This window comes from Strongyloides ratti, assembly GCF_001040885.1.
Source record: "Strongyloides ratti genome assembly S_ratti_ED321, chromosome : 1".
In the NCBI taxonomy this organism is placed as follows: Eukaryota; Metazoa; Nematoda; class Chromadorea; order Rhabditida; family Strongyloididae; genus Strongyloides; species Strongyloides ratti.
The window spans coordinates 196,079-219,387 of NC_037307.1; the positions used below are offsets into that span (position 1 = coordinate 196,079).

Genomic DNA, 23,309 nt, shown 5'->3' on the forward strand with positions numbered 1-23,309 from the left:
CAAGTGATAATTTTTATTAATCATATAACTCATAGAAAATTGTAATAATATTTCCATTTTTGTAATGAAATTTATTAATCACTTTAAAAGAATTCCTTTGAATCATTAAAGATATCATCATCATGTAATAAAAAATATAAACTTAATAAAAAATCATATAAAGAGAATGGATTGTATTCTTATCAACTTTTATAATAACGCCAAGTCTATATGGTTCACTTTTAAACTGCACCTAATAAGTCTTAGAAAGTATATTTAATAATCAACTAAATAGATATATGAGTTTTTCATGACATTGATAAAACCTTTTCCAAGGTGTGCCTAAATTTAAAAGAATATTGATAAATTGTACATTTGATAAGAAATTTAAACATTTTCTTCTACTTATATTTAAAATCTTTAAAATAAAATTTATTTTTTTCTATTTTAACGAAATGAATGTGTATTTTATAATTTTTGCCATTTGTATGGTAAAAATTTTATTTATCAATGGTGAATGTAATTGTAATAGTATAACACCAAATCCTGTAACAAAAGTTGGACTTAGTGCTTATCTTACCTCACCATCCGATTCTAATGGAAATAAATGTATTCCAAGTCAAAGTTGTATCTATTCTCTTTCTTATTCAGTTTCTGATAATATAGGAATTATTGGAACACTCTTTAAACCAAATAATTTTAATTCTTCTGGTGCAACATTAGCATTTTATGATGGTAATACAGTTACTGGAACACCATATATGATTGTTGATGGATCATATGATGGAAAAGATACTGTAAACATTATTTCATCACTTGGAAAAAATATTACAATAGTTTTTAATGTATCTAATCAAAATAAAGATATTCCAACATTTACATATGTTTCCTCATCTACAATCAACATTAGAACAACAACACCAATTCCAACAACAACAACACCTATTCCATCACCTCCATATCCTATTATTCCTGACTCATTTAAATCTGAAGGTGATATATTTATATATGTTGATTTATCTTCAAATGTTACATTGACATCACAAATTGGTGAAGAAATAGTAAATGCTTTATATATTAGTATTGATGAAAATTCATTTCATTCAAGAATATTTTTAACACTTGCTACAGATGTACAAATTTTATCATTTGGTTGGAAAAATTCTAAATTATTTCTTAAAAATCAATTTAATAATTTACAAAATATGTATACAGGTATTTCAAGTTCAACCATTGAATGGAATAAATTTGGTAGTATAATTAGTAGTGCTTTTAATGATAGTATTTCACAAAGGCCAAATGTTTTAAGAACTTTAATATTTTTAACAGATAATAAGTAAGTAAATATTATATTTAATTTATTTTAATTTATTTTTATAGTAATCAAATGACTGATAATGGTATTTCTCAATACAAACAAATTATTAATCAAAATGATATTCATCCAGTTTTAATTAATATAGATTCATCTAAAGATGTTTCAACATTTACTAAAATTTTAGAAACATTTAATGGAGATAATACAAATCAAATTGTTAAAATTAATTATAATAATATAACAGATTTATTTGAAAATTATTTATTTAATTCAAATATTATGTGTAATATAAATTCTTTAAATTTTAGTGGAACAGATTCATTTCAATTTCCAATTCAACCATTAACAGGAACAATAAAAAAAAATTATTGTAATTATATGAATTATACAATAAAATGTGTATCGCCTTCTTTAACAAACATCACAATAACACTTTATGAATATGATTTTGAAGCAAATGGTGATTATTTAACAGTTTATAATGATCAAGGTATTATTCAAGCTGTTTTTACAGGAACATCTGTTACAAATTCAACAGAAATTATAAAAAATACAACATTTGTTGAATTTATTTTATCAACAAATAATCATAGAATATATCCTGGAGTTAATATTAAATTTTCTGGATGTACTATTGTATAATTAACATGTTTTTCTCTTAAAATATTTTTAATAATTTAAATGAAATTTATATTTCTTTTATTTTATTAAATATACAAATGATAACTAAATTATATACCCAATATTAATGTAAATTTTTTTTTTTTTTTTTTAATTTCTTTTACCTCCTAAAACAACACCAAGAATGATAGCAACAACAATTAATATTATTAATATAAGTGTAATAATAGATATAACAAGTATTTTCTTTTTTAAAGCAGCTTTTTTATGTCTTACAGCTTGTACAACATTAACTCTTCCTTCATCTGTATAATCAACTGCTGATTCAATATTTGAAGCAATATTATCAACCATAAAACTTTGGCTTTTAACTAAATCATGTATATCAACAAATATTTCATTTAATTCTGCTATACTATTTTCAAGATTTAATATTTCTTTATGTCTTGCTTCTGCATCTTCTAATGCCATCCTTCCTGCTAATGATATAGGATTTAATGATTTATAAAAAATTTGATCTGAATGTGAATCTAGCATAGTATTAACTTCATTTTCTGTTAAATGTTCACCTGCCATATCTAATTGCCTTTTAACTCTTTTAGAAACACGATTTTTGTATTCAATTTGTGAATCATTAAATAAAAATAATACATCTCTAAGTCTTTTATTAATAAATTCACATTGATTTTTTTTTATTTTTAAATCAGCTCCAGTTCTTGTTTGCATAGTTCCATTTAACTCTTCACTTCTTATATCAGCTTCAATTCTTTTGACACGAGAACGTAAAATTTTAATAGTACTTTTAATATCACTAATAATTTCTTCTAATTGATTCTATATAAAAAAAAAAATATAATAATAATAAATAATTTAAACAAACTTTTTCTGTACTTTGTACAACTGTTTGTAAAAGTATATCATTTTGTTTTTTTTTAACTGCTTCAACACGTTCTTGTAATTGATCAATTGACAAATTAATTTCATTTATTGCTTCAAAAAATAATTGAGTTCTTGTTGATTGATTTGTTAATGTTGTTATAGATATAGATGGATTTCTATCAATACCATAATCGTTTGATTCTTGATTTCCTTTTCTTCGAAATTCTGATAATCTATCTCTAACCATTTTAAAATTAAAATGAAATTTGAAATAAATTTATCTTAAATAAAAACATTAAAAAAATTTGTGTTATCAAAAATATTAAAAATTTAATAACCTTTTAGTATCATTTGTCAACGATATGACTAATAATATTTTAAAAGTAAAAAATTTATCAATAAAATATGTATAATAACGTGTTAATATATATTAAAAAAAATTTTTATCTTTGGACAAACATTTTTAAAATAATTATTTTATTTCTAATTACCTTCAATGAAATAGACACAATTCAATTTATGAATATATTTTAAAGCAATTTCGTGTAAGTATAACGTCAAATAGGTGAAAGTTCGTTAAGAATAAATATTAAAAGTTAATATTTAACAAAAAGACATCTACTCACTTTACTAAATACAATAAAAATGCTTACTTAAAATATAATAATATAAATCATGAAATAAAAGTATAATATTATTATCTTCAAGATTAAAAATATAAAATTTAATTATAAATATAATTCCTAGTAATAAAGGTAGTATTTGTCAAAAATTTTTAGTTAATAACAGATAAAAGTTTACCATAAATTTTGTATTAAAACAGCTGTATACATTAAATATATATATAAACCCCAAATTTTATTCTACACATGAAAAAATCTATCTCTAAAAGTAAAATTTTTTTTTTATTGTTAATGAATATATGAATGATTTAAAAGTTTTATCATTAACATTGTATAAAATAATATAAGCATATAAATAAATAGTAAATGTAAATACTAAACTTAATATTAATTGTAAGTTACGTTAAGTAAAATATAATAAAATTCTTAATCAATCATTTATTATGATTTTTTAAAATATAATATCGTTTTTATCAAAATAATAAAATGTTGTTATGGTAACAAAAATGATTGTTTTTAAAATAAAGGAATAATGAATCACAACATTTAATAATAAAAAAGATATTAATATATGTATCATTTTTTTCTTTGTAAATTAAAACAATTTTAATGTATATAAAAATATTTTTTGATTTTTCACTATAATATATATGATTTTAAAAACTTTAATATAAATAAAAAGTTAAATAACAAAAATATATAAATGTAATTTACATATAACTAACTTTTAATACAATTTACTAGTGACTCAAACTTTATTTGAACAATTCTATTCAATATATTTTATAAATATAAATAGACATTTTACCTTCAAAAAGATATTATATATTTATATATGTATATGTATATTTGTGTTTTGTCAATGAGTCAAATTTCTGAGATGGAGTAAAATTAAATATTATAAATAGTAAAGTTCATTTAACTTTGAAATTAATATAAAATTTTTAAAAGTTAATAAGTTTATTAATTATATAAAAAAAATGTTACTTTTTATAATTTTTGAGAATAGAGAAAAAATAAATGTATATATTGAAAAAAAACACCAATACTATGTTATCTATACATTCAAATACAAATATTTAATCGAGCTTTTTGAAATCATGATTATTTGCTTTTCCATATACTTTTACCATCAATACTTCAACGAAACATTATTATAAACTATGTTTACATCTGACAAATAGATAACATGATTTGTTTAGAAACATTCCTACAAAAAAAAATATATATATAAAAACAGAAAATAACAAGTTTTTAAACGACATTAAAAAATTTCACTTTCATATAATATATTAAAAGATATATTTAATTTATTTCATTATTTATAGTTGTTTTTGCTACAAATTTTACTTAATAATTAATATTTTTTTTTAACATTTTATTATTTTAAATTGGTATTTTTTTTTATAAATTATTTAAATAATTATATATTTAAAATCTATCAACCATCTGTACTTATATATATATATATATATATATATGTATATATATATTATAAACTATTCTTTTGCACTATCGATAGACCTTCATATATTTTAACAAGACTAATAGTTTATAATATTATATAAACACTTATTTTTACTATTATGTTATATTAACATTTACACTAATTTTATAAAAATCAATTTTATTAAAAGTCATTATATTTTATTTTTAAAAAATATTTAAAATTTTTTTTTAAATAAAAAAATTATTTGATAAGATATATATAATAATAACAACAAAAAAAAAAAGATATTTTTTAAATAAATTGTTAAAAGAACATTTTTCCACAAATTAAAATAATTTTGGTTACTATGTTTATCATTATTAATAATAATATATTTCTCTTTTGAAACTTTTTATTATTTTATATATATATATATTTATATATATAATGATTACATTATATTAATTTAAAAGTAACGTTATCATTTACTAATATAATTTTTTTTTCTTTTATTAATTTTTAATTTTCTTTTAGATATAATGGGTAAAAATATACAATTAATAAGTAAATCTCCAGAAGAATGGAATTATATGGATGTTTCTGATTGGTTATTTGATCAGGGATTTCCTCAATATGCACATTTATTTTCACAACAACATAAAGTAAATATATAATATTCTTTTTATTTTTATTATCATAATAATTTAAGATTGATGGCTGTACATTATTAGAATTAAGTGAAAAAGATTTAAAAGAACCACCAATGTCAATATCATGTTTAGGAGATATTAAAAAATTAATTAAAGCAATTAATTTATTAAAAAATTTGTCGTCTTATGGATATGATAATAAAGATTCACAATATTCTAATCCAGAAGATCCACCAGCTAATTTAGCTATATCAAATGAAGTAAAAAGTTCTTTTAGTGAAAATGATGGTTATATAATGGAAAGTGTTACATCATACAAAACAATATCTAAAAGAAATATGGAAACAGATGATTTATTTGAGGAAATTCATCTTTTATCAAGAGAAGATATAATAAGGCATGTTGAATCTCCAGATACACACTCTAAAGCTATATGGAAATTAGCTATTGCATTTTTATATTGTTCATTATCATTATGGATAACATCATTTGTAATGGTCATTGTACATTCAAGAGTTCCAGATATGAAGACATATCCACCATTACCTGATCTCATTCTCGATAATTTGCCATTAATTCCTTGGGCTTTTGAAGTTTGTGAATTAATTGGTGTTATTTTAATGTCTATTTGGTTTATTGTTTTATTTTTCCATAAACATCGTATAGTTATTATGAGAAGAATGTTTTCACTTGTTGGAACAGTATTTTTATTAAGATGTGTAACAATGCTTATTACATCACTTTCTGTTCCTGGACATCATCTTGAATGTACAGCAAAAGAATATGATAGTTTATCAGATAAATTACAACATGCTTTTCATATATGGTCTAAACTTGGAATGTCAATACAAGGTGTTAGAACATGTGGTGATTATATGTTTTCTGGTCATACGACAGCAATAACTTTATTAAATTTACTTATTACCGAGTATACACCTGATTCATGGTATTTACTTCATACGTCTACATGGGTAATGAATTTTTTCGCAATTTTCTTTATTCTAGCTGGTCATGAACATTATTCAATCGATGTTTTTATTGCTTTTTATATAAGTTCAAGAATGTTTTTATATTATCATGCTTATGCTTATAATTCAATGAATTTAAATACAACAGATTCTCGGGTAAGAATTTGGTTTCCTTTAGGATGGTTTTTTGAAGCAGGTGGTCAAGGAAGACTTTTAAATGAGTATGAGTGGCCTATTCAATTTGGAAAAATTATATCTTTTATTAAAAAAAGTAAAAGATCATTATCACCAGTTATTAAAGATAATGATAAGAAATTTATTTTTAATGATTATGATTTAAATATAAATAATAAAGTTAGAAACAGAAAAGTTAAAGTAAAAAAATAAATAATGTTGCCTTAGTATTAATTATTGAAGAATATTTTTTGTAATGTAATTAAATGAATAAATTTTTTTATTTTTAATTTGTAAGATTATTTATTTAAAAATAATTTTGCATGAAAAATTTTTACTATAGTTTATTTATTATGTGAATTATTTTATTATCTATTGCTGATAAGATTTCATATAAAATTGATTGGTGTTATGTCACCAAATTACTAATTTTTTTTCATGAATTTTTTAATGACATTTATATAATATTAATGATATAAATTTTTAGGTTAAAAATGCTTAAATTTAATTTATTAGCTAGAAAATCAGTAATTGCTGTTAGAACATTAAAAGTTCCACCACCTGCTCTTACTTTTACACCTAAATATAATAAGGTAACTTTAAAATAATTTTTTTTTTTTTATATTTTAGCTTTTTATTAATAATCAATTCGTTGATTCATGTAATGGAAGAACTTTTGAAACTATAAATCCTGGTAATAATAAAGTTATTACTTCGGTATCGGAAGGAGATCATATAGATATAGATATTGCTGTTAATTCAGCAAGAAAAGCTTTTGAACTTGGTTCAGAATGGAGAAGAATGGATGCGTCATATCGTGGAATTTTACTTAATAAATTAGCTGATCTTGTAGAAAGAGATCGTATCATTCTTGCTACACTTGAATCATTAGATAATGGTAAACCATATCCAATAGCGTATATTGCTGATCTTGGATTATCAATTAAATGTCTTCGTTATTATGCTGGATGGGCAGATAAGAATCATGGAAAGACAATACCAATAGATGGAGATTATTTTAGTTATACAAGACATGAACCAATTGGAGTTTGTGGCCAAATTTCAGCATGGAATTTTCCATTACTCTTATTAACATGGAAATTTGGACCAGCTCTTGCTATGGGTAACACGATGGTATTTAAAGCTGCAGAACAAACTCCACTTTCTGCTCTTCATTTTGCCGCTTTGACAAAAGAAGCTGGTTTTCCTGATGGAGTTATTAATATTATTACGGGTTATGGACCAACTGCTGGTAGTGCTCTTGCAAAACATCCAAATGTAGATAAAATAGCTTTTACAGGAAGTACTCAAATTGGAAAAATAATTATGAATGATGCAGCTAATAGTAACTTAAAAAAAGTTACACTTGAATTAGGTGGTAAAAGTCCTAATATAATTTTTGATGATGTTAATGTTGATGAAGCGGTTAAACAAGCTGTTCATGGAGTTATGTTTAATATGGGGCAATGTTGTTGTGCTGGAACTAGAACTTTTGTTCAAGCTTCTATATATGATGAATTTATTGAAAAAGCTAAAAATACTGTTGAAAAGTTAAAGATTGGTTCAGCATTTGAAGAAGGAGTTGAGCATGGACCACAAATTGACAAGAAACAAGTTGAAACTATTCTTAAGTATATTGAATTAGGGAAAACTGAGGGGGCAAGACTTGTAACCGGAGGATCATCTTTAAATCGTGAAGGATGCTTTGTAGAGCCAACAATATTTGCTGATGTTACTAATGATATGACAATTGCTCAAGAAGAAATTTTTGGTCCAGTTTTTAGTATCTTCAAGTTTGAAGATGAAAATGATTTAGTTACAAAAGCTAACGATACAATTTATGGTCTCGCAGCAGGAGTTATGACAAATAATGTTAACAGAGCACTTCATGTAGCAAACAATATTCGTGCTGGAACTGTATGGGTAAATTGTTATGATGTATTTGATGCTGCAGCACCATTTGGTGGATATAAAATGTCAGGAATAGGAAGGGAGCTAGGAGAATACGGACTTCAGGCATATTCGGAAGTTAAGACAGTAACAATAAAAGTACCCCAAAAAAATTCGTAATTGTTTTTATAAATTTATTATGAATGAATTAGTTAATATTTATCTATTAGAACTCTTTCCAAATAAAATACAATAAGAAAAAGATAAAAATAAATTAAAAACGTATATTTAGTATTTTTATTACATCTTTTATTAGTTATTTAACTTTTTTTTATTGTTTGTCAAAAATCTTTATTAATAATACATTAGAAAGATTAAAATATCAAGAAATTTCTTATGTTTTGATATTTGACAATTAAATTAAAAGCAAAATGTATTAATCAACAAAGTTTAAAATAAAATAATCATTAATATAAATTAATGATACTTTTATTAATAGAGGTTTAAAAATTATTCTTATTCAATATAAATCTAAAAAAACATATAGTTTTCTTTTTAAATTCTATAATTTGTAAAATATTTTGTGATATTAAAAAGATGATTGATATTTAAAATCATGAAAACTTTTTTTTCATATCTTAAAAATATTTATTTGTATACGATTTTTAGTTATAAACAATTATCATAGAAAAATTTTTAAAAAATATCTAAATATTTTTTTTACTTAATAAATTCTTACACTTTTTATTAATTTTTTCAGAAATGTTCCTAATACCTGATTACTAATCATTTTTTAAAATTTTTATAATCTTTAAATTTTTCTAGTTTTTTATTTAAATTTTTCTTAACTGCACCATAACGAAGCTTGTAAATTTGCTTCTTCAATGAATAATCACTTCTAAATTTAAATTCAACTTCTTTAGCTGTCTTAAGTAAATTTAAACGTTGTAACATTTTAATTGAAACTTGTGTTCCTCCTAAAACTAAAATTAATCTTATGGGTCCACAAAGTTTGTTTAACAAAAATGCAGTTAGTAAGGCACTTGCTTCTGGAGGTGTATTTTTAACCTTATTTACTATTGTTGATGGTAAATGTAATTTTTCCACTAAATTAATAATATCAACACCACTTTTTACAAGACAATATAAACCAAAAAGAAATGATAGATAAACAAAAATATAAACAGGAATTACAATATATCCATATCTTTTTGCAAAATATTTTAATTTTCCTGTAGCAGTTGTTGGTGGAACTTCAATTTTTTCTTTGATAATTCCTTTTAATTTTTTATTTTTAGTTTCTTCATCCATAGAAAATGCAAATCTAAGATTCTATTTAAAAAAAAAAAAACTATATAAAAGTATAAAAAAAAAAAACTTACTTGAGGGGACGTCGAAAAATATCTACGAGAATCATTTAAATGTAATTTATAACTTTTTATTATAGATAAGTTTCTATATTGTAATATTGTTTTACATACTTTTGGTAATTGTATAGCATATTGTGAAATTAACATCTTTTCACATAAGTATAAAAATAAATAAATAAATTATATACTATTAATAATATTTTTTAAAAAAAAATACAAAATAGACAATTGTAATTTTATTGGTAAGCAAAAATATTTTTCACAGTTATCCTGAAAGGAAATAATGGAATAAAGACTACCGTTATATTATTATTACAATGTTGTAATAGTATTTTTTATTAGAATATGCTTCGTCTTCCATGTACAAGAATTGATGTCAAGGCTTGTGAATTGGACGCTTTAATAAAAGATTTAGATTCATATAAGGTAGTAAAGGAAATTTTTAAAATTTTTTTAATAAAAATAATTTTAGGACAAATGTGATAGTAAAAATGCCGGAAAAAGGTTTAGCAATACAAGTATGCCATCACCTGATATCAAAACACTTTTAGATTCTAAAGTAGACCCTACCAAAGAAACATCTTTTCAGAGTGTTGAAACTAAAGGCCCGATAACAAGAAGTAGAAAGCATGCTTTAGAAACAGATAAGGATTTATAATATTTATTTATACCTTTTTTTGAACTGTAAATAAATATTTAAATTAAATTATTTTTTTTATTCATTGATGTATATGTGTTAAACGAAGATAATTCTTTTTTGATGGTACATTAATTGAATCAATATTTTTACCAAAAAGCGTTTCCGCATCTTCATTTGAAAGAGATGGAATAATCATGCATTTATCTCCATTTTTCCAATTAACAGGAGTTGCAACTTTTTTAACAGATGTGAGTTGAAGAGAATCAATAACACGAAGTATCTCATCAAAATTTCTTCCAGTTGTTGCTGGATATAAAATACTAAGTTTAAGTTCTTTTGTTGGTCCAATAATGAAAACGGCTCTAGCTGTTAATGGCATACCATCTGAACCAATTTCTTCTGGATCTAACATTCCAAGTTTAGTTGCTAGTTCCCTATTAACATCAGCAATAATTGGAAAAGGAAATGAAGTTTTTTCATAATGATTTTCAAGTAAACCTACATGTTTACCATATTCAATGATATCATCACACCATTTTACATGTGATATTTCATCATCTATAGATAGAGCTATAATTTTAACATTTCGTTTCTTAAATTCTGGTACCAATTCAACAGCTTTAGCAAGTTCAGTTGTACAAACAGGTGTAAAATCTGCTGGATGTGAAAATAGAATACCCCAAGATGAATCAAGCCACTGGTGAAAATCATCTATTTTTCCATGAGATGTTATACATGAAAAATTAGGAAATTTATCTCCGAGTTTAAGTGTCATAATTTATTTCTAAAATATAAATAAATAGTAAAAAAAATCAGTATAAACGTTTATTTCAGTTATTTAAAACAACTATATTCGATGAAAGACAATTATAAAAAATTTTTAAATGTAGAATTTGATATATATATTAAAAGTTTTAATGATATACACCAAGGAGATGCTTTTTCAATGGTTGACAAGGTATCTTTTTAAGAATCAGTCAAATGTTCGTATATACTGAATACTGGGAAAACCATAAAATACAACAGAATTATTAAAATAAAATATAGATTTTTTATAAATACTTATACTAAAAAATATTTTTTCTCAAAAACAAAATTATATAAAAATTTAAACTTTATCCATTAATCCAATTCATCATTGTCAATTAAAAGTTCTTTAATATTCTTAGTTGGCTCATCATTTTTACAATCTTTTGTTTCCTCAATTTTAACAGGAATCTCTTCATGGCAGTCTTCAAAATATTCAAATAATTTATCTGTCATACTTTCTATACTATGAACATTTGATGTTATTCCAAGAATATCTTTGTCTCCTACTGGACTATCACTAAATGCATTTGTATTTCCATCTTCATTATTTGAAGTTTCTTTTCCACCCCCAATAGATTGCATTAAATTTTCTAATAAATTATTTTTCTTGTCATTTTTCTCTTTCTTAATATTAAAAAATACTTCCATTATTCTATCAATATATTTATCACCACCTTCAATCAAAAGATAGATACATTCTGTTCTTTTAATTAATGTTGATGTTTGTGTTAAATATCCTCCTTCTAAACATGCTATAAATAACCATAGAAAATTTCCAACTTGTGAAACATATGCTGGTTTTTGTTGATTAAATAAAATATGTTTGGACATATAATTTTTCAAAACAATAGATGCTACATGAACCTTTTTCATACATAATAATTGGAAAATTGCACGCAACAAATATTTTTCACAATCTAATGTTGTATCTCCTTCTGTTATCTTTAAAATCATCTCAGAAGTTCCTTCACCGTCATTTCCCATCATAAATTGATTCTCTGCAGCAACATAATTACCTTCCTTTGCTAATTGTTTTCCAAGAACTACAAAAGCACTCTCCATTCCACGAATTTTTTCAGGTTCTGTTTGTGCAACTACTTTTGTATAGTTAATAAAATTTCCAATCAATTTGTTTCTGTTATCTATACTTTTTTCATCATTACTACTACTATTTGTTGATACAGTTTTAGGTATGTTTTGAAGAAGGTAGGTAAAATTTGTTAAAATGTTGGTATCACATAAAATTTTTCCATCTCTTAAAGAATCAATGTAAAGATATGCTAAATCTTCACCACTTGAAATTTCAGCTTTTTCAAAAAGTTTAATTAAACCTGACCATAAAATTTGTGAAAGTTTTTCAAATTCTTTTGATATTCTTAGTCTATTGTTTACAGTTCTACATATTTGATGCGCTTCATAATAATTTCCATCATTAAAAGAATCATCAAGTCTTCTTAATAACTTCTCAACCTATAAAAAAACATATTTTCTTAACAAAAAAAAAGAATAAAAAAACTTACTCTAGCCATGTTAACTTCTAAATTATTTGATAGTAAAAAATTCCAACAATTGTAAAGAAAAAAATATCATTGTTAATAGTCCCTTTGCAACATTCCAAATAATTCTTTGTAAGAAAAAAAATCAAAATAAAGGCATAAAAAATATTGTTTTTTTTTTTTGATAACAAAAGTCGAACAAATAAATTATGTTTAAAATTTTCAAAATGGTGAATAATGTTATTACATTTCCTATTAAAATTACATAAAATGTAACATATGTAAATAATACATAGGAAAACATCCTCGAAAGTTAATCAAAGCATCTGTCTTTTTCCAACTGTTCATTTAATAATTTTTATATTCCATTCTTTTCTCCCAAAAGATTTTCTTATAGTTCCTTATCATTTTTAATCCATTATCTCATCAGAATATTAAAATAGCTTAAAAAAAAACCATTCATATAGAAGACAATTGCATGTCTCAACTCTGTTAATGGTATTTTTATCAATAGATAGATAAAGAAAAATTATAATAGTATCTAAAACATGATGCCTTTTAAAACTTTTCTCCTTGACTAAGAAATAAGTTGAAGAAAAGGAGAAAAAGCAACAAAAGTTACAATAATTTAAGTTTTAAAATCAGATAACAAAATGTAGATACAAACATATTATATAAAATGAAGATGGGTCTTTTGAATAAATGAAAATAAATAAATAAATATATATATATATATATATATATACTTATATGTTCTATTCATAAAAATTTTCTTTTCATTTTACAAAATCACTACAAATAATGGGAAAAAATTTTTTCTTAAGCTTTTTTATTTGCCTTCAAAACTCCTATCATCATTTGACTATTTTTATAAAAATAATTATTTTAAAAAAAATTTTAATAACTTTTTTTTATTATATCAAAGTTAAAATTAAATAAATTTTATTATTTCTTTTACATTACCTGAAATATAATAATATAATAAAACATTATTATGTTTTAAAAATTTTTTTCACCTTTTTAATAAAAATAATCATTAGAAGAACATAATTATATATCTATTTTTAATCTTCTTCTCCATCAAAGAAAATAGTTAATTTTGTTAAAAAAAAAAACTAATTTTTCTCATTATTCTCAATGGAATAATTTTATTTCTAACTAACGTTATATAATTTTTTGTCTCAATTTAGCTATACTTTTTTTCCCTTTCTGAAAAATATATATAATATTTTTGACATTTATACAAATTGTCTACTTAATCGAAAATATGAATTTATTTATGAATATATATATATATATATAAACTCTTCCTTATATGCATAGAATCGCCAATTATGTAAGAATACAAATTGGTTTGATAAAATGCCTTTTATTATTTTAAAGGAAAGTAATTTATTATTACTAGTCAAAAATAAATATAACTTTTAAAATTTACACTAATTTTTTTTTGTTTTAACAAAATAAAATTTATTATCCGAGGTATAATGTCTTTTTGTGTTTTCTTTGTAATCAACTAATGTTTTTAGTATACCTATAAAAAAAAAGGGAAATGTTAAAGAAATAAGGAAACAAATAGTAATAAAAAAAAGTTATTAATAAATGTTTTATTTAAAATAGATTACTATTACTATTTACCTCACAATTTAATTTACTCACCTAGTTATATCTAAAGAATAATTTATATTTTTATTACTTTATTTTATTAATATTGTATATTTTATATATTTTTATAAACTTAACACTAAACAAATATTGTTACGTTCATATTATTATACAAAGAAACCCTTTATAAATAAAATTCATCTTTAAACTTTATATAAGAAAGTATTAAATAAATGTAGTGATATAATGTTGATTAAAAGTAATATAAAAAAAGAATTAATATTTTTTTAAAAAAAAAAATTCTTTAACATTAAATTTTTTGTCCTTTTTTTAATGTCTTGAACTATGGTTAAATGATTATATTAACCCACCAATTTTCTTAAAAAAAATCTTCAACTGTGGAAATTGAAAAAAAAAAAGTTTTAAATTATGTATTAAATTTTGATGCATTTTTAACAAATAATAATAACTTTTTTACTTTTTAAATACATTATTTACCATTTAAATATATAGTAATTTCTTATATTAGTTTATAATAAATTTTTAGGAAATTAATATAATTTACATATGTATATAAAGATTCTTAAAAGTAAAATAATAAATAATATACACTCTTTTTAATAGGATACTCTCTTTTAGAATATATTTTAGCATACTAAGAAAGGTTATAATTTTAGGATTGAGACTTTCAAATATCTACCATAATAAGGAGCAAATTATAATAAACTAATCTTGAACAGAGTTGTAGTAGTGCTTTGATTGTAATTTCTCTTTAGCTTCAAAATATTGTATAAATTTAATTTTATCTACAATATATGCCATTTTAAATATAATATCTTTTATTTGGCATATCAAAAATCAACTTCTAAACATTTTTGGCTTATTTAAAAAAGTAATATATCAAGAAATTTATTTATTTTTGTTTTTTTTTTAATTATATTGTTATTATGGAAAATTTTAATATTTCTAAACAACTTTTGAACTTACATGAAACAACTCGACGTTTCTCAGCTTTTACCATTGACCGAGGTAAGTTTAAATGAAATATTTAAAAAAAAAATCCTTATTATTCTATTTATTTATAAATATATATTTATTAATCATCAAATAAATATATTATATCATTTTATTGTCCCTATATCTTTATCTTTTTAGTATTATATATTAAACAAAAATAAAATCTCTTTTATTTTCCCATAATAGGTTTTTCTATTACCCAAAAATCCTAAAAATAATAATTTGATACTTCTAATCTTGATATATAAAATTATTAATTCATATAATCATTAATTCATTTTTCATTGAAACTCTATAAATAGTGTATATATTTATATACTATCTCAAACATATATAAATCATTTATTTTACTCCTTTTTTTAATTCATTCTTTTAACTAAAATATATCTCTAAACACCTCTGAAAGATATTAAATATTCAATCCATTTTTTTTTATATAATCTAAATTCTTACTTTTTTTTTTGTTAATTTTATATTCCATTAATATAGATTTCCTTGTGGTAAAAAAAAAATGACATATTATATACAGATATCAACACGTATAAATTTATTTCTTTTTTCATGATTGCATTTTAATGATTTACTATATCTATCTATACTTTAGAAGAAAAAAAAACTTTCAAACATTTTCTCATTAATTTTACTTTTGTTAAAAAAGAATATTTAAATAACTTTTTTAACCTTTTACACCCCCTATATTTTTATGGCAAAAGGAAGAATTAATTTTTTTTTCATTTATATATCATTAATATATATGTATTAATATATATTTTACCATCAAATATCATAAAATGCACACATTTCATTACTATTTATTATAATATATTTTTTTATTTTATCATTATATAGTTAAAAGAAATTTTACTCTAATAATTATAATATATATATATTATATATTAAATTATTAATCATAAAACTTTTAATTATCCTTATTATGTAATATCAAAAATCAGTAACAAAATTTTTACTTGTAACTATTTATCAGTGTTGTTAAGAGGAAAAGAGATATATAGAAAAGTAAAAACAATAATTATTATAAACATAAAATTTAACTTTTTTCATTTTAGTAATCATCTTTATTTATTATTAAAAAATTTATTCTACCATTGTAATTGGGTAATTTTTAACATATAATTCTTTGTCAAAATAAAATTATTATACCTATTTTTATTATTAGTATTCTGTGAGTAAATTTACGCTGTTGATAAGAATTTTAACAAAAATTTCATTGTGCTTTTATTACTATAAATTTTGTATTTAAAGATTCATCTATCATTTATTTTATATAATTGTGATTCTTTTTATTTTACTATATCTTGGATAAAAAAAAGTAAGCTTGAAATAAATTATAAATTATTGTTTTTTTTTAACTTAAAAAAATATTTATTTAAAATATTTTTTATTTAAATTAAAAAACAATTCTTAATAATATACTTTTTTTAAGATATTTAACTTTCAATTTTTAATACTTTTTTAACCCGTTTCAAATTAAAAAGTATCTCTTAAATACAATCCTACTAATAAGAAAGGCACTTGTTTTTAAATTAACTTATTGTTTAACAAAAATTTAATCGTATTTACATAAACGTTTGCTTTAAATATAATAAAAAAATCCCATTCTTTTCATATTTAAGTGTAAACCACTTCTTTTCTATACATATATTTTATAAAATATTAGATGGACTTTATTTTTAACTTATTTTTTTAATTATAATATTTTAAATATAAAATTTTCCAACATAGAATATTTAAAATTTTATTTTTTTAATCTTAAAATATCACAGTTTTTTTTACCCTGTTTGATAATTATTTATCCTTATTATTTTTGTAACTGCATTTATTTTTATACTTACTTTATTTTTACAAGTCTAAACTACAAAGTTTTTTCATTTCAATGTATTTTCTTATCAGCTATTTACTTCAACATAGAAGGTAATTGACTTTTTCTTCTTAATTAATAAAAAATTATCTTTCAAAAATTATTTATATTTAAAATATTTTAATACGGAAGTAAATCATTTTAACATGTATATTTATATCTCTATTTAAAAAAAAATAATTTTGATGTATTTATAGTTATATAAATATATATATATATATATTAATTTTATATATTTATAATTTATCATGAAATATAACAAAAAAATTTTAATTTAATTTTTATTTTTCTTCTTTTACTTTTTTATTTATAGTAATAATAAGAAAATATCTTTTAATTTTGATTTTTTATATTTGTATAAAAAATTATTTTATATAATTCAAAAAATAATAAAAGTTAAAACTTTTTTTTTCTAAAAAATGAAAATTGATGTTATTTTTAACATTTCTTAATTTTTATTATAAAAATATTTTTAAATAATAGTATTTTTTGTAAAAAAAAAAAGTCATTGTGAGTATGACAAAAATATTTTCTTTTATTAAAATTTACATAAAATCTTCTTCTTTTTTGAGATATTAAATTATAAAAAAATTATAATTGAAAAAAAAAAAAAATTTTTTTATAAAATAATGATAATGTTTTTTCTTTAACCAGACAATTATGTTATATATCCCCATATATTTTACAATATCTTTTGTCTATAACCACTATATCAGTATATTTAAAATGCACTTGACAAAGCTTTAATTATTTATTTCTTATATACTTTTTCTTTCTCTTCTTCTTAATTGGTTAATCTTTTTCAAAAAATTTTTAATGAAAATACTATTTTAAGTGACTTTTTTTTATTTCTTTTAAAGAATATTTATTTCTTCTTTTGTACTTCTTTACATCTATCCATTCAATCTAAAAAATACCATTATCATTCTTTATATCCCCCATTTATATTTGATTTTGTGTTTTCTTCTTCTATTAAAAGATACGTTTAAAAATAAATATTACTTTAAATTGTAATTTTACTTTTATCTTTTAATATTATATATATACGCACATTTTTTAAATACATTATTGTCTATTTATTTTATTTATATTTCTACCCCCCTCAACATCTGTTTTTAATTACATTTGACCTTACATTATGATATTTGTATTAAGAATATTTATATAATATTATTTTTTTTTACTTCATTTTTTTTTTCTATTTAATATAATTATTAAGTAATCTTTATTATCATCAAAAAAATAAAAAAAAAATAAAAACATACAAAAGAATAAATAATTTCATTTATTAATTCAAAATTTCTAGACTGTTGTCAATCTCCAACAATCTTTTCAACAAATATGGATGAACGGGTTATCCTCAATGTTGGTGGGATAAGACATGAAACAAGTCAGACTACTTTAAAAAAAATTCCTGCTACTAGACTTTCAAGGTTAACACCATCATTAGCTAATTATGATCCAATATTAAATGAATATTATTTTGATAGGCATCCTGGAGTTTTTCCTATGATTCTTAATTATTATAGGACTGGAAAACTTCATTATCCCACTGATGTTTGTGGACCTCTTTTTGAAGAAGAATTAGAATTCTGGGGTCTTGATGTTAATCAGGTTGAACCATGTTGTTGGATGACATATACACAACATAGGTTTGTATATTTTTTAATATTAATAATAATTAATTTAGAGATACTCAAGAAACATTAGCTGTTTTAGATAAATTAGATTTTGACATTCCTGAAGATGAAGATCCACAAACACGTGAACAAAGAATAATGAAAAAATTTGGTTGGGAAGAAGAATATTGGCAAGGTAAAATAACAACATGGATGCGTATTAAACCACAAATATGGGCTTTATTTGATGAACCATATTCTTCTAAATTTGCCAAATATATAGCAATAATATCAGTTTGTTTTATTATAGTATCAATAGTATCATTTTGTTTTAAAACACATTCAGGATTTAAGACATCTAATATTGTTATAACAGAAATTTATCCATCAAATTATTCAAATAATATTGATGGATCATCAAATTATTTATCAGTTGATAAAACTAATGTTGAACCTTTTTGGATATTTCCACAAATAGAATTTGCCTGTAATATTTGGTTTACTTTTGAAATTATTATACGTTTCACTTTTTGTCCTAACAAATTAAGATTTTTTAAAAGTCCTTTAAATATTATAGATTTAATAGCAACAATTAGTTTTTATATTGATGCTATTCTTGTAAGATTATTAATTAATGATGCACCAAAAGATGTCGTTGAATTTTTATCAATGATAAGGATATTAAGGTTATTTAAATTAACACAACATCACAGAGGTCTTCAAATTTTAATACATACATTTAGAGCTTCAGCTAAAGAATTAATATTATTAGTTTTTTTCTTGATTCTTGGTATTGTTATGTTTGCTGCTTTAGTTTATTATGCAGAGAAGACAGAAACCAATCCCAATAATCAATTTAATTCTATTCCTCTCGGTTTATGGTGGTATGTTATCAAAAAAAGATTTATATATATATATATATATATTATTTTTGATAATATTTTTTTTTCAGGGCTATTGTTACAATGACAACAGTTGGTTATGGTGATATGGCTCCATCAACATTTTTAGGAAAATTAGTGGGTAGTTTATGTGCTATTATGGGTGTCCTAACGATAGCTCTTCCTGTTCCTGTTATTGTATCGAATTTTGCTATGTTTTATTCACATTCACAAGCTAGAGAAAAATTACCAAGAAAAAGGAGGCGTGTTCTTCCCGTTGAGCAAGTTAGACTTCAGGCACGAAGGTATGCTCAAGCAATGGATGGTTTATGTACTGGTAGAAGAAGAAATGCTATTTCTCTTCAAAATGAAAAAGGTATGTTTAAGATATAATTAAAGTAATTTTTATTATTATAAATCAAAAAAAAAAAATTAGTTTTATTTATTAAAAACTAATTGATGTTACTTTAAGATAATATTTACGATTCAAAGTTAAAAATAGAATAAAATATATAGCGAAGGTGATTTATTTAGTGAATAATTTATATAACTTAATATTATTAAGAAACTATAAGAGGAAATGTATTTTTATTTAATTTATATATAAAATTATTATAAAAAAATTTTTTTTTAATTAAATGAATATATAAATGATAAAATATTAAATATATATAATTTTTTTTTATAACTTTATATTTTTTTAGAAAACAATAATACAATGGCAACGACACTAAAAATAAGTAATAATACAACACCATCAAATCACAATAATAACAATAATAATAATAATAGTAATAATATTAATACTACAACAAATGGAATATCATCAAATGGTGAGGTTAATCTCCAAGATATAAAATTAACACATTTAAAATCAGCAGTGAATAATGAAGAAAAAAGCAATACTGATAGTACAATATCATCGCTTCCAACAGGAAACGTTTAAATATGTAAATATGTATAAAATTATAACTTTTTATGAACTTCATGTATATGTATGTATTTATATGTAGTAAATATAAATAAATATTTAAATATCATCCATAAAAAGAAGAAGAAAGAAAGAATAAAGATAATAATGGTAAGAAACAATTGAAAAAGAAAAGTTAATTTAAAATGATTAATGATTAACTTGATATAATAATATTATTTAATATATAATAGACTTTTATATTTATATATCATTTTTCTTCTTTTTACCCCCTAACTATATATATATATATATATTTATTTTATTCATTAATCTATATATTTTATATATATTTAAATTACAACAAATATTAAAATAATTATATATGAATAGACATATATTTATAAAATCATATTCTCTATTTTTTTTAATTAAATAATTTTTTTTTTATTTTTTATATTTTCATATCAGTATAAATACTATGTTTTTTTATAAATATTTAATAAAACACCAAATATAATATAATTTTTGTAAATAGAAAAAAAAAATATATTATTAATGATACATTTTTTTTATCATAATTCTAATAATATTATTTAAAAATAAAAAGTTTTATAATATATTGTAAATATCAAACTATATTATTAAAAGTTAACAAAAAAGTTTTATGATTTACAAAAATTATTATTTCCCTTTATAATAAATGACGTCAAAAAATAATTTGTAACTAAAATAGTCTGTTAACAAATAAAAATTTAGTACTTACATACATACGTAAATTTATAATTTATGATTCATAATGATTTATAATATAGTAGTTTCCTGTATAAAACTAATAACACATATTCATAATTGTTATTTATGATTTATTACTATTATTGTAAACTAAAAAGAAAAATATTAACTTATTTCTAGTGATATAATGATAAAAAAATCAATTTTCATTTTATTTTTGGGTATCACAATATCAACAGCATTTGACATCTCTTTTTCATCCTCCAAACTTTTTCCATTATGGGCATTAATAGTAGGAGGTATATTTGCTTTTACTCTTGGTATGGGAATGGGAGCTAATGATGTATCAAATGCTTTTGGGACATCTGTTGGTAGTAAAGTTTTAACTCTTAAAAAAGCTTATTTACTAGCAATAATATTTGAATCACTTGGTTCAATACTTGTTGGATATAATGTAACAGATACTGTTAGAAAAGGTGTTGTTGACATTAATGTATATATTGGTTATGAAAAAGATCTTTTTTTTGGACAAATTGGTACACTTGGTGGTTGTACTGTATGGTTATTCTTGGCTACAATTTTAAATTTACCTGTATCTACAACACATTCTCTTATAGGTGCTACAGTTGGAATGAGCTTGGTTATTAAAGGTTTTGCTGGTATAGAATGGAATACTATTGGTAATATTGCATTATCATGGATATTATCACCTATTTTGTCAGGGATTATCTCAGGAATTCTTTATATTATTGTTGATCATGTAGTTTTAAGAACATCTGATCCATTTAAAAATGGTTTAAAATTATTACCAATCTTTTATTTTTGTTGTATTTCATTTAATTCATTTGCTGTAATCTATCAAGGATCAAAAATTTTACATTTATCATCATTGCCTATTTATTTGGCTATTCCTGTATCTTTAGGAATAGGATTTATTGCTGCTTTAATTGTTAAATATATACTAAGACCAAGAATTTTAAGATGGATTAGTAATCTTGAAGAAACAAAAGTTGAAGTAGATTTACAAAAAAATAGTGTTCAAGTAGTTATTAAAGATATTACAATAAAATCACAACCTGAAAATAATATTAAAAAAGAAGATAATAAAACAAGTTTTTTAAAATGGTTCTTACCAACACCGGATAGAAAACTAAATGAGAAAACATTAAAATTATTTACAACTATACAAACATTTACTGCATGTTTTGCTGGATTTGCTCATGGAGCTAATGATGTTAGTAATGCTATAGGTCCTTTCTCTGCAATGATTGGTATTTATAATGATGGTAATGTTCTTCAAAAAAATGAAATTCCTTTATATGTTCTTTTGTTTGGGGTTTTTGCTATTTGTATTGGTTTGGTACTTTTAGGTCATAAAGTTATTAAGACTGTTGGACAAAAAATGTCAGAAATAAATCCTTGTAGTGGATTTACGATAGGTAATTTTTATTTTATTTTATTTTTAAAATTAACTTAATAAAAACAAAAAAAAAATTTTTTTAGAATTTGGTGCTGCTGTAACATCATTATTAGCTTCTAAGGCAGGATTACCAATCTCGACAACTCATTGTTTAGTGGGTTCTGTTGTAGCTGTTGGTATGGTTAGATCAAGACAGGGAGTTGATTGGAAAGTATTTAGAAATATAGCATTATCATGGGTAGTTACACTTCCAGCAGCTGGTTTTGCTTCAGCAATAATAGTACTTATATTTAGGTATTTTATCTTCTAACTTTATAATAATATTAATTATTTTTATTTTTAATATATATATAAATATATTTATAATTGATAGTAAAATAAATAACAGCAGAAATAAAA

General features: G+C 21.5%; 10 protein-coding genes across 10 annotated transcripts; 6 read left to right on the forward strand and 4 right to left on the reverse strand.

Annotated features, from left to right (window-relative positions):
* Nucleotides 1-467: 467 nt before the first annotated feature.
* Nucleotides 468-1,939, forward strand: SRAE_1000006800 (von Willebrand factor, type A domain-containing protein; the record flags this gene model as incomplete). Its single annotated transcript, XM_024646858.1, has 2 exons — nt 468-1,315; nt 1,360-1,939. 2 exons carry the CDS (start codon nt 468-470, stop codon nt 1,937-1,939), a joined length of 1,428 nt encoding a protein of 475 aa, XP_024500994.1.
* A 129-nt stretch (nt 1,940-2,068) lies between these two features.
* On the reverse strand, nt 2,069-3,044 carry SRAE_1000006900 (Syntaxin-4; the record flags this gene model as incomplete). The annotated part of the gene is made up of 2 exons (XM_024646859.1): nt 2,069-2,752; nt 2,799-3,044. The coding sequence occupies 2 exons, from the start codon at nt 3,042-3,044 to the stop codon at nt 2,069-2,071; spliced, it is 930 nt and encodes a 309-aa protein (XP_024500995.1).
* Nucleotides 3,045-5,388: 2,344 nt separating this feature from the next.
* SRAE_1000007000 (Sphingomyelin synthase-related protein 1) lies at nt 5,389-6,854 on the forward strand (the record flags this gene model as incomplete). The annotated part of the gene is made up of 2 exons (XM_024646860.1): nt 5,389-5,511; nt 5,559-6,854. 2 exons carry the CDS (start codon nt 5,389-5,391, stop codon nt 6,852-6,854), a joined length of 1,419 nt encoding a protein of 472 aa, XP_024500996.1.
* Nucleotides 6,855-7,135: 281 nt separating this feature from the next.
* Nucleotides 7,136-8,711, forward strand: SRAE_1000007100 (Retinal dehydrogenase 2; the record flags this gene model as incomplete). Its single annotated transcript, XM_024646861.1, has 2 exons — nt 7,136-7,234; nt 7,272-8,711. 2 exons carry the CDS (start codon nt 7,136-7,138, stop codon nt 8,709-8,711), a joined length of 1,539 nt encoding a protein of 512 aa, XP_024500997.1.
* A 606-nt stretch (nt 8,712-9,317) lies between these two features.
* On the reverse strand, nt 9,318-10,048 carry SRAE_1000007200 (Protein FAM210A; the record flags this gene model as incomplete). The annotated part of the gene is made up of 2 exons (XM_024646862.1): nt 9,318-9,863; nt 9,914-10,048. 2 exons carry the CDS (start codon nt 10,046-10,048, stop codon nt 9,318-9,320), a joined length of 681 nt encoding a protein of 226 aa, XP_024500998.1.
* Nucleotides 10,049-10,246: 198 nt separating this feature from the next.
* On the forward strand, nt 10,247-10,559 carry SRAE_1000007300 (Hypothetical protein; the record flags this gene model as incomplete). Its single annotated transcript, XM_024646864.1, has 2 exons — nt 10,247-10,327; nt 10,374-10,559. The coding sequence occupies 2 exons, from the start codon at nt 10,247-10,249 to the stop codon at nt 10,557-10,559; spliced, it is 267 nt and encodes an 88-aa protein (XP_024500999.1).
* Nucleotides 10,560-10,620: 61 nt separating this feature from the next.
* Nucleotides 10,621-11,316, reverse strand: SRAE_1000007400 (Peroxiredoxin-6; the record flags this gene model as incomplete). Its single annotated transcript, XM_024646865.1, has 1 exon — nt 10,621-11,316. One exon carries the CDS (start codon nt 11,314-11,316, stop codon nt 10,621-10,623), a length of 696 nt encoding a protein of 231 aa, XP_024501000.1.
* A 347-nt stretch (nt 11,317-11,663) lies between these two features.
* Nucleotides 11,664-12,880, reverse strand: SRAE_1000007500 (Golgi to ER traffic protein 4 homolog; the record flags this gene model as incomplete). Its single annotated transcript, XM_024646866.1, has 2 exons — nt 11,664-12,821; nt 12,872-12,880. 2 exons carry the CDS (start codon nt 12,878-12,880, stop codon nt 11,664-11,666), a joined length of 1,167 nt encoding a protein of 388 aa, XP_024501001.1.
* A 2,516-nt stretch (nt 12,881-15,396) lies between these two features.
* Nucleotides 15,397-20,791, forward strand: SRAE_1000007600 (BTB/POZ-like domain and Potassium channel family and Potassium channel tetramerisation-type BTB domain and Potassium channel, voltage dependent, Kv family and Potassium channel, voltage dependent, Kv3 family and Ion transport domain and BTB/POZ fold domain and Voltage-dependent channel, four helix bundle domain-containing protein; the record flags this gene model as incomplete). Its single annotated transcript, XM_024646867.1, has 5 exons — nt 15,397-15,478; nt 18,652-18,997; nt 19,036-19,848; nt 19,917-20,221; nt 20,550-20,791. 5 exons carry the CDS (start codon nt 15,397-15,399, stop codon nt 20,789-20,791), a joined length of 1,788 nt encoding a protein of 595 aa, XP_024501002.1.
* An 886-nt stretch (nt 20,792-21,677) lies between these two features.
* On the forward strand, nt 21,678-23,220 carry SRAE_1000007700 (Phosphate transporter family-containing protein; the record flags this gene model as incomplete). Its single annotated transcript, XM_024646868.1, has 2 exons — nt 21,678-22,929; nt 22,994-23,220. The coding sequence occupies 2 exons, from the start codon at nt 21,678-21,680 to the stop codon at nt 23,218-23,220; spliced, it is 1,479 nt and encodes a 492-aa protein (XP_024501003.1).
* Between the last annotated feature and the right edge of the window lie 89 nt (nt 23,221-23,309).